The sequence below is a fragment of the Thermobia domestica genome, chromosome 12 (genome assembly GCF_964235325.1).
Source record: "Thermobia domestica chromosome 12, izTheDome1.hap1.1, whole genome shotgun sequence".
In the NCBI taxonomy this organism is placed as follows: Eukaryota; Metazoa; Arthropoda; class Insecta; order Zygentoma; family Lepismatidae; genus Thermobia; species Thermobia domestica.
The window spans coordinates 74680913-74700223 of NC_137465.1; the positions used below are offsets into that span (position 1 = coordinate 74680913).

At 37.5% G+C, this 19311-nt stretch overlaps 1 protein-coding gene across 3 annotated transcripts in view; it reads right to left on the bottom strand.

The window, feature by feature from the left end:
* c12.2 (von Willebrand factor A domain-containing protein c12.2) overlaps nt 1-19311 on the bottom strand; it is a 1756568-nt gene that overhangs the window by 295711 nt on the left and 1441546 nt on the right. For all 3 annotated transcript variants that reach the window (XM_081733805.1, XM_081733806.1, XM_081733807.1), the window contains exon 17: nt 7945-8125. In XM_081733805.1, the coding sequence (XP_081589931.1) occupies nt 7945-8125 (181 nt within the window). The remainder of the gene's footprint in view (nt 1-7944; nt 8126-19311) is intronic.

A 19311-nucleotide genomic window follows, 5' to 3' on the forward strand; every position in this document is an offset into this window, starting at 1 on the left:
AGACAGCGTGTCGCAAAAGAATCGCTGAAGAATTACTTCAACGTTATCAAACAGAAGAAGATCAGTTTTTACGAAGGACTGTTGCAATTCTTCATCACGCAGTCTGAATTAGAACTGAAATCTCAGTCGTCACAATAAAACAGTTCAGACTCTCACGCCCGAAGAAATTCCGCCGGCAACCATCAAAGGTTAAACTCACGATGATCCCGTATGATACGAATGGAGAGATGGCTAGAATAGAGTGTCACAGGGGACGTCTGTACCAAGTGTATACTACAAGCTGTTTCTGCAAAATGTTCTATGAACGAACATTCGTGAAAGATATCCTGATTTGCTTGCAGCTGGCATCGTCATTTTGAACGATAATGCAAGACCGCATACTGCTCTACAAGTAAGGGTGACACTTGACAAGTATGAATGGAAAATGCTTCCCTTCTCAATATAGTCCTGATTTCAGCCCACCAGACTTTGATTTGTTTTCCAAATTGAAAGAACAACTCTATGGAAAACGTTTTGATTCAATTGACAAAGCTTTCAGTGAAATGACCCGAGTGATCAAACACCTCAACAATGGAAAAAATTAAATCATTAAGTTTTACGTCCCACGGTTATGCCGGTTAGGCTAAAGGAGACGGTGATGATGAGAGATGAGTGAAATGGTAGAATGAAGAAAGTGGGAGGAAACAGGAGAACCCCGAGAAAACCCACGAGCACGGTTTGTCCACCACAAAGTTCACACGGCGCGAGCTGGGATCGAACCAGGGACCCCAAGCACCGGAGATGAACGCTCTACCACTGACCCACCGCCCCCCCCTCAAATGTGAAGGTGCCCTATTCAGAATACAGAATTTACCAAATGTTGGGAAGCTGTCATAAACAAGTATGGAGATTATATTGAAGGCCTGTAAAGATATTTTTACAATAAATTATTTACTTCCAAAACATCTTTCAGTGTGCGGAAGTTCGAAATGACTGTCGTACAATACATTGCATAAAATATTCCGAACAGTTGCTAGGACATAACATTGTACGTAAGGGTACATGTAAACACTAAGTGCAAACATTAGAATCTATTGGTACCATAACAAATAACGGTCTTATGTGCCACACTAAATAACAGTATGTGAGTCTAATTTCGTAATAATGTTCGTAAAATTTGCAGATCGCAAACGAACACAAGTAATGAAATAATAATTATAATTGCATACCAAGTATCACACAAAAAAAAAAAAAAAAAAAAACTTTCGATTTCGCTAACACAATCCACTGCAGAATAAAGCCGTATAAAACATTTTAAGACATTCATTAATTACTACCCAGCTGCTGCGTATGTAAGAGAAAACTTGACCCTATGACTTTTGTGATATTAATGCACAATTCACATATTTTTACGTTTGGTGAAGTATCATAGAAGGAGTTTACCAAATGTATATTTTGCTAAGCTAACCAAAGCCAACCTACCTATCCTAAATCATATTTTATGTTCAAGAACAACAGGAAAGAAAAAAAAAAACCTAATTTTATTGAACCCCGTCAGCACTATATTGCATAAGTTAAACATGTCACGAATTGTTGTACGTGAGCCCGTGTATAATACATTACTTCAGTCTTACTACTTGTATTTTGGTCAACTTATTTACCTTTGAATTTATAATAAATATGGAGCTGGTTTACTTTTGGTAAACCAAATTCTGAAAGATTTACAAGTAAAATTCAATACTTCGCATGTAAAGACATATATTTATAAAGAACAAATTTCTGCAAGCGATAGAATTAAATACAAAGTAATAACACATCTGTATTTTATGTTTACAAGTGCTGGGTTACTAGTGTAAAATCCTTACAAGTACGGATAAAATAAGTGAGTGCATATGAAAGATGGTTCTATTAGAAACTATTTTCGGTCCATGTTCCGTTAAGGGTGTCCAAAACTACACTGGACCCTCTTAACCTAACCTAATAGAACCTAATGTAACGTTATATTATGTAATCAAACGAAAATCAATAGAAAGAAGTGGTGTCAAAGACACTGGACCTTTTTAACGGAACATTGACCCAGGCACGTAGCCAGGATTTCGTGAAGGGGGGGGGGTCCAGACATGAAATACTGTGGTCATCAAAGAAGGGGCTCGATCACTCTAAACTATTTTACTGGAACATATGTTGGTTCGTTTAGCCAGGATTTCGTAACGGGTGGGTGGGGGGGTTAACATGAAATTCTGATGGCCCAGGAGCTCGATCAATCTAAACTACTTTACTATCAACATATATTGGTTTGTTAGGACAATAAAATTAGGATATGTTGGCAAGTATTTTAATAACAAATTAGGAAGAAATTTCGAGCAAAATAATAAAAAAAAATATTGAAAAAGATTTTGCAATATTTACGTCCTTCTCCTGTTTATTCAAATATAACAATTTTCCTTTCGTTATGACCTCAATTATTATAAAAAGTGCATACTGAATACTGTCTTGTAAACAATCTCCTAATATAAATAAAATAAAGAGTTTGTGTGTTTGTGTGTTTGTCTGTCTGTCTGTCTGTGTGCGGCCTGGGGACCAGACGAGTGGACCTAGAGTTAACAAATTTTGGTCAGGGGTACCTTGGCCCAGGTCCCAGATCAAGACGAAGCGTTTTTTTTCAAATTTCGAAACAGTGGGTTCTCAGGGGGGCGTTTACCGGAACCAACTTGGGAACCAGACAAATTGACCGAGAGTTACCAAATTTTAGTCACGGATACCTTGGTCCAGGCTCCAGACCAGAGTTAAATGTTTTTGTCCAAATTCGAACCAAGGGGGGTCTCAGGGGGGCGTTTACGGGACATGTAAAAGTAGTACAAAATGACCGATATTTATTTATTTATTTAACAATCACCAGATACAGCTCAGAGGCTATTTTACATTGGATATCCAACAACATTAGCAATGGAAAGGATTTGGGAAGGTATCGGCCAGGGCTTGTTTAGTAGGTGCCATCCCGTCATTTGCCTGGTAGGACTGTGGGAAACCCTGGAAAACCTCAGTCAGGATGGTAGGCAGCGGGATTCGAAGCCACGACCTCCCGAATGCGAAGCCAACGCTCTACCACTTCAGCTATTAGTGTCGAATTCATATTTTCGCGGTCGTTGAAATCAATGGTGAAACTCCAGTCGCATTAATTTCGAAATTCACGCTATTCGGCTCCGGGCCGGGGGTCACCGAAGTGGGGATGAGTACCAAGGCATATAAAAGTAATCCAAAATGACCGATATTAGTGTCAAATCCATAGTTTTCGCGGTCGCTGAAATCAATGGTGACACTTCCATTAGCAATGACTTGCAAGCATGCGGGCCGGGAGTCAGTGGGGGGTGGATACCGAGACATGTAAAAAATAGCCCAAAATGACCGATATTAGTATCAAATCCGTAGTTTTCGCGGTCGCTGAGATCAATGGTGATACTCCCACAGGCGCTGACTTCCAAATACAGCCCCTGTGCGAAGCATGTGTATATTCGACTAGTTTTACAATATATGCGTTCCTTTCTCTGTTGAATCAAATGCTAACAGAACTTTCTTTCAATATAATTTTCTGTTTTTATTATTCTGTCAGCTACTGTCAGTTCCAAATGACAGGTTAAAGGAGCAACAGAAAATTGTCCTTGAAATAACATGTTTGATACGGTATACGGACAAAATCTCGCGGCCGAAACATCGCCGCCCAAAATCTCGCCGGACAAAACCTCGCGGGACAAAATCTCGCCGGGCCAAAACCTCGCGTGGCCAAAACCTCGCCGCCCAAAACCTCGCGGGACAAAATCTCGCCAGGCCAAAACCTCGCGTGGCCAAAACCTCGCCGCCCAAAACCTCGCGGGACAAAATCTCGCCGGGCCAAAACCTCGCGTGGCCAAAACCTCGCCGCCCAAAACCTCGCGGGACAAAATCTCGCCGGGCCAAAACCTCGCCGCCCAAAACCTCGCCGCGAATGAAACTTTTCTTTAAAATTTACCCAATGTGTTTCCTAATATGCAATTCCACATTACAAATAATAATAATAATAATAATAATAATAATAATAATAATAATAATAATAATAATAATAATATACAAAACATCGTGTGCGTGGGCTTTCTCGGGTTATTCCCGTTTCCTCCCACTTTCTTTATTCGATCATTTCCTTCATCCTGGTCATCTACGTCTCCTTTAACCTATAGGACATAATCAAGGGACGTCGTAAAAACTCATATATTGTTTCATATTTTCATAAATATTATTAGATTTTTGTTAAAATTTTAAGTTTTTGGATGTTCCAAAGTTCACGAAACTAACCTCGTTAGTTGTCATTACTTTCCTTATGCAGACTTTCTTTCCCTATAACCAGTTTAAAAACATCCTGTCGCCCTACCTTCACATTGAAATCCTCTAATACAGAAATAGAATTTTCATATGGTATCGCGGGACTTGGTCAAATACCCGTGATACTTCTTCTGCAACAGCGTCTTTTATACCGTCATCCTTATCATCTGTTGGAACATTTACATTTTGGTCAGGCGAGATTTTGGGTATGGCGATATTTTGGGGCGCGAGGTTTTGGCCCGGCGAGATTTTGGCCCCGCGAGATTTTGGCCCGCGACGTTTTGGGAGGCGAGGTTTTGGCCAGGCGGGGTTTTGGCCCGGCGAGATTTTGTCCCGCGAGGTTTTGGGCGGCGAGGTTTTGGCCAGGCGATGTTTCGGCCTGGCGAGATTTTGGGCCGCGAGGTTTTGGGAGGCGAGGTTTTGGCCAGGCGAGGTTTTGGTCCGCGAGGTTGTCGCCGCGAGGTTCTGGCCGCGAGGTTTTGTACCCAAACCGTTTGATACTGCAGGGATGCGATGACGAAAAGTTATGATTAAAAATGTCCATGGTGTTATACAACGGCACTTATGTTTTCGAAAGCTTGAAATCTCCCTGACTAGTAGCAGGGATTCTGAGAATTCCATAACTTTTCTTGAAATTTCAAATTCCCTTACTCTTCCAGAATACCTCGCTTACCTCTCCACCATATTGCAAGTAATACAAATCTCCTCATAAGAAAGAGTAAGCAAAAGCTTCCTGTAGTTTTCTTTTTAATTTTTAACGCTAATCCTTCTTTTTGTCATTTCATTTTGTTTTATCCTTTCTTAATTTTTTCATTTGTGGTCTCGAAGGGGGGACCCCCGGACCCCCCCCCCCTTGGCTACGTGCCTGATTGACCCAATTTTCCAAAGTGTACAGAAGATGTATTTTATGTTTACAAGTGAAACGCTACAAGTATGAAACCCTGACAAGTATTATTGAAACTCATATCATTGCCAAAATCTACTCGTTTTCACTATCCTCATTTTTGCATATACCAACATTCGCTGACGCACCTGCTCCTTTCGGACACACCCCCTCGCTAGAGCTCGATCAATCAATTTTGTCCTGCCGTGACTCGGTTAGATAGCGTTCGTGCTTTTTAGTGGCCTCCTAGCAAAGGTTGTTCCGTGTTTTTGCATTGCAGTTTTTATGCATACATCCGGACGCCGTATGTACACGCAAATCCTGGAAGAGTTTTAATTTTTCAACGATTATGATGGTCCACTTAAAATTTAACTATGCTATTTGAGATATTTTCATGTCGCCTAGCGCAAATTATTTAGTAAACAATAAGGAATTTGTGAAAGAATTGTAATTTTTAAACAATTATTTGGTGCGGCAAAAGTAAACCTGCACGAGAAATAATCCTAAATCTGTGCTTAAAACATTATGTCGAGCTTCACATGAAAGACAGTAGCGCGTTTCAAACTAATTCGATGAATTGTAACTATACATTAAATAAATGAACTGACAACTACGGAAGATAACGTGCAGTTTCACAAGCTGGCGGCAAAGTAGAAATGTAAAAAAAAAATACACGAACTTTATGGTAAATATAATTATCTATTTCCAGAATAAGACTAATTTCACTGCATATAGGTTACAACTCACTCATCTAACCTTTGCAGAGATTTATAATATGGTAACAAAATAATAAATAAAAAAAAGTACTAGTTAAGGCCAATGACTTTAAAATTTTAAGTTTCTAAGTGAGAATTCATCTGTACTAACTATACCATACAAAGGAATTTGATTTGTGAACGAATGGGTATTGCGAGAAATTTGGGGGACCATTCCGATATGGAATGCGTCAGCGCAAAGCAATATTTACCATTTTGTTAGTGATCATCGGCATAGCAGTTATAACGACTTCTTGCATTTCTTGTATGTAGAATTTTTTGAGCATTGCTTCCGAATGATCCTCGTAGACGTGCGTTAGCAAACGAAGGAAGTGAGTGGTTATCTTGGTTACACGTACTTGGTTACACCCAGGGCCGTGCCGTGAAAAATCAGCGCCCGGGGTGATAGTATACGACGGCGACCCCACACATACATTCCAAACAATTTTTCGTATCTTTTCTCCTTTTTCTCCCGTATTTTACGCCCCCTTACTTCGGCTCCCGGAGTCGTCGACCCGCTCCCCCTCCGGCACGGCCCAGGTTACAACCACTAGCTACCACACGGCCAAACAAATTGTCCTTGCAAACCATCTTTTGTATTGCTTCAATTGCAACAAACTCTTATTTATTTCATTCATTCGTGTTTAAAAAAGAAATGGTAACAAGTCGGTAATATTTAGAGATAATATTGAATTGTTTCGATATTACTCCCCTAAAGTTGCACAGAATAAGTGTATTCACCGCACGAAAGTAGCAATTAGGTAACTCTCGTAAACGTATTTGTACCATATTGTTGAAATATGAATTCGTATTACTAACTCAAAAACAATTTATATCCACAACATTACGTTTGATTAGTCCCTTCAAGAACTCAAATGGGTTTCATTTCATTGTATGTCCATTCATTAATGTTTTATTTCGTTTTAATCATTTCTTCACGATTTCTCCAACGCTGAGGGAAAAAAGGGAATTTTGAGACATCGTTACCATCTTGTACAGCACAAAATTCTCAGCTTTTACAAAGTACCGAATATCTCGGTAAGTACTTTACTTATCGATCTCAAATAAACGTGACAATGCTCCTTATGACATACTTATTTGCTCCATGAATTTTAAACCATATTGTAATAGGAGCCTTTTCCAAGTTATTGCACTATTTCCAAACTCCACTTTTCTCTCTTCTGTTGTGGCAACACTGTTTAGCATATACTTCTAAACTTGAAGTCATCTTAAAGAGTTCTTCCCGGTATTTAATTTAATGTGCACAAATAGTTACTACTTCATTCCTTGCGTGTGTTAAAGGCGTTTAAATTTGACACATGTTTAACGTTATTTCTCAAAAAGTATGCAACACTGATTTGCGAGTGTCATCTCTTTCATCTTTGTTTTCATTGTTGATTCGAATTATGAAATTAAATTTAGGTCATTCCATTTAAAAAATCATAACTTTATATTGGGTTGGCAACACTGTTCACCTGGTGATGTTACCCAATATATGGATAGATGTCCCCCTTCCTATAGTTGCTTTTTGCAAACTTTCGCTTCTCTCCCTCTCTTGGTTCCTCTGTTATAATGGTGGGACATTATAAATGGTGCACCCGGTATATTTACAGATAAAGTAGTGTATTTGTGACAACTGCCATCACTTTACAAAATGGCGGCTTCTGACGTAATTTAAAAAATTCAAGAATGCCAACAAGCCGTTTGATGTTCCCTAGGGAAACATAAATCAAAATAAACCAGTTGGCACTCGGTAACATATTGTATCCCCTAAGCCTCCATTACTCGATTTCGACGTTAGACTATTAATGACATAGTTACAAAGGTACCTGTAATTTATACAATACTAAAAGATCACTTAACAAAAGAATCTATGCAATTTAAACATACTAATGAAATAGTGTTAATTAATAAACCTTAAAAACCATAACTAGTAAATAATATAAATCACGATAACTAAAATAATGCAATTACCTAATACTCCAAAGAAATCATTCCCTAAGAACGGAAATCCCGGTCTATTTGCCAAAACAATCATTCTAAATCCTGGATGCATATGTATTATATTGCCATCTCTTGACTGGATGCTAGGATCACCTTGAGGTACAATACGTCGACCATCAGAAAGAACCATCTCGGATGATTCGACAAGCGTCTGCAAATAAAAGTTATTCATAAAATCTGTGAAACTCAGAAATCAAAAATACAATATCGTAAACCAATCTTACCTCCAAAAAAATAAAATAAAACGTGCTTCATAAAGCAACTTTACTTCTAAAATTAACACGCAATGTTAGTAGTGGTGGCTGGTGAAGGAAGTTATATCTGAAAATTTTAAATTTATTGCTACAAATGAAGATAAGGAAGCTTATTTAATGTACTAATTCCTGACTACAACTTTGTGAATCTGTACGAAACTTTCTCCTCTTAGCTTGTAGTGATAGCATTTAATTCTTTTTATCAGTGTAACTTCCTTCAAGAGCGGCCACTAGGTGTTAGGAAATACTGTATATTAAAATGTGTTTCAGTAATATATTTCAGTAAATATAAAAATAATTTACAACCAAATAATAGTACTAAAAATTCTAAATAAATTACTGAAATTCATTTTGTTCAATATTTATGTGTACAAATGTAACATCTGTTATTTTCGACGACTGAAAGGCCATAGACTCAAGGAAAAGAGAGGAAATTCTTCCCCTGAAGGGTTTACACAAGAACAAGGAGTTTCTCGATTAATTGAATGCAAAGCTTACTCTAATACAAGTAGTCGCCTACTCAAAATTGAGGAGCAGTCAATATCCTCCGTTTGTTTAGCAGATGAGGATCTAGAAGGTAAAAACAAAGGAGAACAGCCAGATCCCAGACTATGATAGGTATATCAATCATGACTTTACTATACACTTTCAAAAATATATAAATAAAAATAGTAGCTTAAATTCTTTTTATCACTCAAAAACTGGGGAGCCTTGGCCCCTCCGGCCCCGGGCAGACCCGCCACTATTCTTCAGTATTGTGAGGAGCGTCCCAAAATGTAAGTTGAGCTATACCATATAGTACTGGGTGCGTCAAGAAATGTAGGACATACTTTGAACTATTATAGAAAATTTATTTTCCAGCCTACAAGGTTAAAATTTTGGGAAAATGTAATGTTATGTTTCCTTATTAGGTAGCAGCAGAATTGTCATCTAGCTACGTACACCTTGTCTCAAAAAGGTTGAGCGCATTCTTTATTGGTGTTTTGAGGCAAAAATTATCTAAGTCCAGCTTCGGGTATCTTCGTAAAAAAGTAAACCAGGTTCGAACCTCCAAGCCAGCCTTTGCAATCGGGAAAAAGTTTGCAGATGTGTTTTTCTTCTTTTAAATATAATAAGACTTGTTACCAAGTGTAGAAAAAAAAGCAACATTGATTGAAATACTTAATGATACAATATTTCGAAACCTTGTATTAATGTCAGCGCATTCTTGTTTGTCATTTAGCTCTCCATACGTAATGGGACATTTAGATACGTTAAAGAATCTTTCCATATGTAAAAGAATGCTCAAAGTTAAGACATAGAACATAATTATCGCCTGAGTACTAAAATAAAAGTCAAAGTAGAACAAAAACAGCGTTTGTAATGGATATGAATGTCATAATTATCTTGAGAAATGTTATACATGTTTGGCTAGAAGCATGCTTCGGTAAATCCTTGTGTTAGCTCACTGGTAAGGTGTCGGATTTCAAATCTTAAGGTTACGAGTTCGATTCCCATCTGGGTCAGTGATTTTTTTTATGAAATTTTATTTTCCGCAATGCATGAAAAATTATATAAAATAATTACATTAAAATACCTCAGTTGTATATATATCACATAATCATTGCAGAACATAGTAATTATTATGTTTAAAATATAACATCTGAGATAGATAGGTGTTCACAGTAGGTCGGTGTTATATATGAGAATGTTAAATACAAGTTAGGAAAATCGTTTAATAGCAATAAATAAGTTATGTAGTGTATTTATTTGCAGTTATTTGTCATACAGATGTAACTTCTCAATATTCTCATTACAGCATATTTTTACATTCGTGAAATACAGTATATTCCTACGGATATAGAAAGTGTATAAACAGAGTATCCAAAGTCGGATCCTGCTTGAAGACACATAATTTTTCCCGATCCCCTTAACGTCACGGGAAGAAACACAAATTCTCTTTAGAACGGAATGTCGTTACTTAGAGTCTCATTCGAATACGTTGAATATGCTTTTGTATATTCATCTCTCTCTCTCTCTCTCTCTCTAGCTTTGTTTATGTGTGTGTGTGTGTTGCGGAATATCCCAAGTTGAATAATTCATTTGCAAAGTATATGAGCATCATTGTCATCGAATACCAGAAATTGAAAATCGTGTTTGGGTTGCGTGTTCATGTTAGCTCACTGGTAGAGTACGGGCTGGGTAATGAAGAGGTCTTGAGTTCAAAGCCTGCAGCGATTTATCGTTTTTTTTTTGTTAGTAGAATTGCACTGAAATCGGATACAAGGAGTGGTTTACTTCTAGAAATATTTTCAGAAGCGTTTAGGTACCCTGAAAAGGGCTATTTTCGGGAGTTAAGGCGGGGACATTAATATTGTGTCCAAGACCCTTCTGAATTTATTACACGCTCCATTCTTCTGGGCATGGAATCTATTAAATGGGTGACAAATCTATCTCGTTCCCCTACCTCCAGCCATGCTCCGGAAACAAGATCCCACAGGTCATCCTGAGTTCTTGGTGGATCTGCCTCAGGCCAACTGTCCCTTAGAGTACGCTTCACTTCTGCCCACATATTTTCTATGGGATTGAGGTCTGCTCCACGAGGCGGTCAGTCGATTAAATCAATCTCAGGCTGCCCTGCGAACCATTCCTGAACCACACGGGAAGTATGTATTGGCGACTGGAATTGCTGGAACTGAATTACACCATCAGGCTGAAATACTCGTACAGATGGCACCATGATATTACTCATAATGTCTAAGTACTGAGCACTGTCCAGATGTCCTTCAATTCTGTGAAGCTGTCCTGCTCCGCGACTGGAAATCCATCCCCAACATGAAATTGATACATGGCCACTGCGATTGCAAGCAGCCACATATCCATGGTCATATCGGGTGCCTCTCGGACGATACACAAAACGGCGTCCCTCATTTGATGTTGTGAATATGGATTCATCTGAGAAAACTACGTTTTCCCAATTGCGACCCACATTCGCCTGTGCAAACGCGAGACGGTAAATTTTGTGGTCGTCTGAGAGTTTTTCCTTCACGGCAGCAACACAGCCACGTAACCCAGCATGAGGAAGCCTTCGCAGAGCTGTATGCTTACTACCAGGAAAGAGAGAAGCTTCCCTTAGCTGTCTAGACGTCCTTAGTGGGTCTAACCGAGTTTCGTTTACTAATCTCGCATCTTCGGCTTCGGCTGACACATGCGGACGACCAGGAGATCGTAAATTACCAGTCTGACCTGTACCACCATATTTTCGAATCCATCGCCTTCCTGTAGAGGCCGGAACACCTACTCGCCTGCTAGCTGCAGTTGCAGAATAGCCTTCCAGCTCCCATAAAGCAATTACTGCTGTACGTCTATCCATTGTTACCAATGTTCTGAGCTGTGAGCAGGAAGCAATAGGTGAAAGCTAGTACCTGACGTGTGATTGGTTACTTGCACGACACGCCTATTGTGGGGAACGACTTGGTCAACGACTCGCAAAAGAAATCTGAAAATGGTGCGCCGTAATAATAATATTAAAAACAGTTTTTATAAAGGAATATTAATACATACGAAAAGCTGTTTAAAGAATAAATTGTTATACTGACTTTACACGTATAAAAACATATACCATATACCAAACAGATTGAGCGATATGATTATAGCTGTTTTGAGACGAACACTTTCGAAGTCCAACTTCGAGTATCTTCGGAAAACAGTAAACTAAAGCTGCTGGTTCGAACCTCCAAGCCAACCTTAGCAATCGGGAAAAAATGTAGAGATATGTTTTTCCTTCTGTTAAATATAATAAGACATGCTGAAATGGTATTAAGTGTAGAAAAAATGAACATTGATTGAAATACTTAATGATACAATATTTCGAAACTATGTATTCACACTCTTGTTTCGTCATTGTGATTTCCATACGGAAAAGAGCATTTACGTATGAGCTCAGTTACATTTCAGAAGCAGATTCCGAAAAGCGGTAATGTTAGCTCAGTGGTACACCCCGAGCGTTTAAATCGTGAGCCCGATATTCGTTCAGGTGAGATTCTTTTATGATATTCTACTTTCCTCAATGCATGAAAATTATGTAAAATAGTTACATTACAATTCATCAGTTGTATATACGTATATATATATCAGTTGAATATATATATTCATATCATTTCACGACAAAATTATTACTGATCTTTAAAATATAACATCTGAGGTATTGACAGAACGTCGGTATGTTATATGTGAATATTAAATACAAATTAAGAAAATCGTGTAATAGCAATAAATACGTTATGTAATGTATTTATTTGCTGCTATTTTCATACGCAGGTAACTTCTCAATATTCGCATTACAGCATTTAGGTAGAGCATATCGAAAATCGGATCGTGGTTCAAGACAAAAAACTAGCTAGCCCCAAACTGTCACGTAAGAAATTTACGAATCGCAAAAGTAAAGTGAAAAGATTGAGAGCGGTAATACCTTAATCACTCTCTCTCAACCCTCTCTTATCTGTATTTATACATATAAAAGTGTATGTATGTATGTTCCAACATAACTCATGTATGCCTAGAGCAGGGTTTCTCAACCTGGGAGTCGCGGCCCCTAGGGAGTCGCGAAGATAAGCGGAAGAGATAAATATAGTTAGAATCTAATACCGGAAATTATTTTTAAATATTATTTTGAATTTTGTTCTGATAGGCATACTTTTATTTTTATACATAGGCCTACTGTAAAGCACAATAAAAAATAAGTCTACTGAACATTTTCAAAACGTGCAGAGTTGTTTAAAAATGAATTTAAATGAAAAGGATATGATATGAAACTAATGAGAATTGTAGATAGAAATGCTAGAAAAATACACAAGGAACAAAACCTGCACATTGAAATATAATTAAAATTGAAATCTAATGAGATACCTAAGCATGGTGTAATTTCACTAGTACAGCAATGCCCAGTTCAATCTTCGTGACGAACATTATCAAGCCATTTTCAACTGATAAGCGATTTCTTGTCTTTGTTTTAATGTTTACCATGAAATAAAACACCCACATCCACTTTCGCACAGGTACGAAATAGCAAATGGAATTATTACTTTTAAAACAGCAGATACCAGACCAGGATATTCTTTTCTCCTCATCAGGCAGAACTTGTCCAAGTCTTCGTTACAGAAAACCAGTTGCAAAGACTTGTCGCATGATCATTCGATTATTTGGTCAAGAAGTTGTGGGCTTAGATCAGATACGTTAATAACCTCTTCAATGAAGGAGTTTAACATCCATCTTGAACCAACACCTTCGTCGCTGGGAATATAGATATTACAGTTACTGAATCCACTGTCAGTGCCGGGCGCCGAAAAAAGGGGGCACAAATTTCGGAGGAAGGTGCATGTGCACCTGTATAAAATAGAAGGAAAAAGTAATAAAATGTGCTCAAAATGAAGGAGAGCTTCGTGCCAACCATGGTGGCGCTTTGCAGTTAGTCTGTCGACCTCACTCATATGTACGGAGACATCGTCATATACTCTCGCCCCGGATGCTGATTTTCCATGTCACAGCTCTGTTCACTATAAACAAGAAATGGATTCTACTATTATAGAAACAGGTATGTTAAAAATCCCATACAAGCTTATTATAAAACACAAATTATAAAAGGGTCGCTGGCAAGAGGATGTGATAAAAGGGGATCGTGATAGGAATTAGATTGAGAACCACTGGCCTAGAGTAATTTTAACCACATTTCTTATAGTCTGAAAAAGAGTGCTGTTGGGTAACCTATGGTGAATGGGAGGGGGATACATATAAAAGAATGATAGAAAATGATCGATATTAGTGTCGAATTCATAGTTTTCGGGGTCGCTTAGAGAAATAGTGCGACTTTCGATTTCGCTTAACTCCGATTAGCTCTCATTAGTTGGAATGGGCACGAACGACTTTTCTTTGAAACTCGATTCGACTCGAAACAGACATCTTTGAGGTCTACTCTTGGACTCGGCGCGAAAAAATTCCTCCAACTCGACTCGGATTAGAGTCGAGTCGAACCAAAACGAGCCAAATCCTGTGTGTAGTCCTACCGAGACAATACATAGAAAATATAATTTTTCTATTATCAATTATACTACTATTACTACAAATAATAATAATAATAATAATAATAATAATAATAATAATAATAATAATAATAATAATAATAATAACTCGGTAGTCATGAAGTCTACAAGGCAAATACATCGTTCATTACTCTATGCTGTAAGCGTCGGTGGACTTCAGATGGTCAACTATTGACCTCTCGCCAAAAATTGGTGGTCCCGCAGTGACGATCAGCTGTGGCACCAGTTCCATTTTGAAAACTTTACTACCATTGGCAGAGACGCGATGAAACGCCAACGAACCACAAAATTACTCTCCCAAAATATGTTAAATTGCCTATATCTGTGATTTGTTTATACTTAGGTGAGTCAAAAAAACACTAAACAAATCCCCCGGGGTGGACGCGAACTATCAATATTACGATTACTAGGCACGTGATCTTCTGACTTCCCCACGGAAACGATCATAAAAAGCTTGCTTGTTGAAGGATAAATCATTGAGGTCTTAATTTAGCCAATCAGACAAACCCCTACATCTCGAGTTCTAGGAGGTGGTACCGTGAACCATTTCAGATTTATTGCTTTCTGGTGGGGTACTATCTATGTGCAAAATTTGAGCATAATAGCCGACATACATCTTCGGTGCCTCTTCTCTTTAGTACAATTTTTACCAGAGATGGTGTGGGTCAATGAAACTTTGATCCACGACCCACCATGACCTACTATCACCCAACACCCAAATGACCCATTGACCCACTCTGACCCATCATCCATCGTGATCCACTCTGACCTACCACCAACTACTCTGAACCATTGCGACCAACTCCGACCGACCAAAACCCATCGTCGTCAACTCTGACCCATGATCCACGTCCTTCTCTCCATTGACTAAAGAGGTTACACTTGTAATAAAACAAGACTATGAAATTATCACTTATCGGAGTTTGAATTTCTACCGTCAATGGCTCATTGCACCTCTCTATTACAATATTGGTGGATCTGACCTTTAAGATATACAATGGTAAAGTGTTTCTCATCTTCCGAATTAAAATGAATTTAAATTTATCATATATAATTATTTCTTTATTGCCTTACATACACATTTCAGTAGAAAATAGGATGAAATTTAAAAGTCTCAAATCAAGGAAAAGTAGACGAACGTAAAAAAGAAAAACTAATTTTCTATATAATTAAGCATGCCGTACTAATTGAAAATGCCCATGTAATTACGTTCAGAATACCAATTTTATGGCCATTTTTTCTCAACTTTATGGCATGATTGCCTTATGTTCTGAACGCTCCATATATTAAACACCAGCTTCAGCAATTATAAATAGAAAGCAGTGGGTATAAAATTCGAAGAACTGTAGTTTTCATTACTCAATTTCTTTCCCAACTAATATCAAACGTTTTCGATTATTTTTACAGATCAACCCACTACCAATTTCCAATATATAGAAAATGCCCTCCCGCCCCCCGCTCATAAAAAAATAAAAAAATGTCAGGACATATGCTGTTTATTTTTAATAAAGAGTTATATGCTGAATTTCAGCTCTTAGTTCAACGACTTGTGAGATACTCAATTTTTCGCAAAAATTCGGACTTCTACTCCCCCCTAAGGATATGTATTATAATTGTTAGGTTTGTTTATTTTTGGTACCTTCAGTGAAGCAAAGTATTACTTTAATTAACTTCTCAAATCTACTAGAGTTTACAAATGAATTATACCATTTTCTTTTCACTGTCAACCTTTAATTGACTTACACCAATACACTCAATTAAACAGGAGCCTTTCTGAATCTCAAAAACTATAACAATAACTATGATCCCACTTGGCGTTACCATAAGCTACTAAAATATCAAAAGCCACTCTTGGCTCAACAACTTACCATAACAGTGTCCACTCTCGGCTCTTCGACCTTATTATCAACAGCCACGCTTGGCTCATAAACCCTAAAATATCAATTGCCACACTGGCTTTAACTTGCCACACTGGCACATAAAAAAGACTTCAGCCACTTATATGGCTCCATTTCTACATCAACACGATTACACATTATTTATTTCTACATAATAACATCCTTCATTTGTTGTTTCTATTTTCCAACACTTTGTCCGATTATTCAAAATCAACACCATGTCCGGCTAACTAATATAATCCAATACTCTCCCGTGTATTGCCAAAAACAAATTGTCAAAAGCACAGTCTCATCCCAATATTCTCCCGGGGATTACCGAAATAAAACAGCAAAAGAATTCAAGGTCTACATAACTACATCAAAAGATGATCTCTAATTCACGGCTAAACATACGCACTTTTGCTCTCGTCGTCCCCAATAACTACATATTTCTCCGCCCCTTCATCCCTAACTTAAAAATAAAACTTAATTCGAATATGCTTAATTAGTGAATTTATTACAATTAAATACCACTCACTAGATGCTACAGTTACAATTACGTAACAAAAAATAACAAATGTGAAACATGTTCTGATTTATTTTTAGATTTCTAACGCTAATATTAAACATATTACAATAGTAAAAGAGGATTGTTCATGAAATAGTATATTTGCTCTTGATTTTTAACTTTTTTCATAAGGAAAAAATTAAGATATTATTCAAGTTTTAAACTTCGCACGCTGCAAATATGTTGCCCTCTAGGCAATGGGACTAATGTGAAATGTGGACTAATGGGAAATGCGGCACTGTTAGCGGCGCTGGAAACTTACGATTCGATTCTAATATCGGTTGACGTCGATATTTTTATGTCGCTACGTAACCATCCTGGGTGCTAATGGGAGCTTAATTGGACTTAAATTGAAAGTAGAACTATTCATCTAAGCGACCACGAAACTATGGATTCGATACTAATTTCGACCCGTTTCTAGCATTTTTGATATGTATCCCGACAGTACTCTTTTCCAGACTGTAAGAAATATAGTTAAAATTGCTCTAGATATATCAGAATTATGTTGAAACACACACATACATCCACTTTTATATTCTGTATAAATAGAGAGTGAGTGAGCGAGCGAGAGAGAGCGACTCAAGGCATCACCACTTCCACATTGCAAAAGCATATATCAGGAATTGACATAGGCGGAACTAGAAAGGGTCCAGGGGGTGCCGGCTCCCCCTAGAAGCAAAGCTGGCCCTCCCCAGAATTTTTATACTGGATGAAAATAATGTTATTAATTTACCTCAATTTACGCATAACAATTTTAATGATGCTTGCATTCGACATGTTTAATAGTGTCTATATTCGTCCGCCTATCGATTTTTTTTTAATATGGGTCTATGGTCTTGTGCCTGAATGTAATAAAATACCTGGACTAATGTGATAGTGGGCAGTATAGTGACCTCTCGACTTGAGCTGTATGCGACTTTTTTTTATTTGATAGCTTCATTAATGTAAATTATTTTTGTATTCTTTCAAGTAATTCACTTATTGACGTAGTAATTTTTTCTTGTTTATATATGTGTGATAAATCAGTCTTATTGTTATTTTATTTATAGCATACTGTATAACACAACCAGCGAACGAGTGCGGGCGGCCGGTTTTGGAACTAAAATGCAAGCAGCAGTGTTTCTAACCGCACTACTTGTAATCAATCTATCACAGTTCTGTAATCAATCTATCACAGTTCTTTCTGTCTTGTTCGTAATAAACCACTTCACGCATATGCTCAAGTCAGGGGCGGAGCGATCGGGGTCTTGAGTAAGAAAATTCTTTTGCATTGACATCATATTCGGATGTACTTCAAAAATAAGGTGAGAGAGAGAACTGATAATCTTTCACCGCCACCCTCCTAACCGTCTCCCCAGGAGTCCTGGGTCCACCCACTGATTGAGATGGTATATAAAGATAATTTTGTCTAAGCTGTGTCATTATTTAGCATGGTTTAGTAATTAAAAAAATATATATTTCTGCCACATTTTGAAAACTGTCAAATAAAGTTTTCAAAATGTGGCAGAAGTATCGTTTTTTTTAATAAAAAAATTCTAAACCATGCTAAATAATGACAGAGATTAGACAAAGTTATTTTTATGTACCATCTCAATCAGGGGTGGACCCAGGATCCCTGGGGAGACGATTAGAAGTGTTGCATTGACGGCGGAGGGGGAGCGATTAAAATGGGGTGCCTGATAATTGAAGGTTCCTTATAACTCCAGTAAAATTCAGACAAAATCTCTGAATTACGTAAAAAATAAAACATACAAAATACATTTTCAGGGTAACTCTTACAGCCATTACGTTATTCTAAGATTAATGCTACTTCTGAAATTGATTAGAGCGAATATGTATTTGAATAACAAAACCACTTTCATAAGTTTTTCAAAGTATCAAGTTTGAAAAGAACGAAGTTTGTCTTCCATTGTTATCTCATTGCTCAAAGATACCGGTGATGAAGTAATTGGCTGGAAATCAATCGGCCGTTTCTTACATTAATTTATAAAGAATATGAGTACTAATGTTAGATATGTCAGTTCAGTATTTTTTAAAAAAAAGCCACCCAACCTCTTGCAACCATGCGTAGCGCATTTTAATACTTACACTTGAAATAAAAATACAACTGAATAAAGACGATTGACTTTGCCTTTGAATTTCATATGTGAATAACAATATAGGACTTTTCAGATAGAGGACAGGGAGGAGCAGGTTTTATTAAACAAGACCGTACATCTGATATGTTTGAACTATAGGCAACTTGTGTTTACGGGCTAAACTCAGTCCTCTGAAGTCAATCGACAAATACCTTTAAGATGTTCAACAGAAAAACGTTCAGCATTATTATATACTACAGACACAAATATAACACTAGGCTCCCAAGTTTCAAAATTATATTGTGTGTGAAAATAGTTAGTAGATTTAATTCTTTGTGACCTGATAGCTAAAACCTGAGAGAAATTCAGAGTTAGTCCAGAGGTAATTTCTTTCCTCATAAATAAAATTTATTGTGTGCTGAAGCAATGATACTTACTCTTACACTACTCATACGCTGATGTTTTATCAATACTTTTATTCGA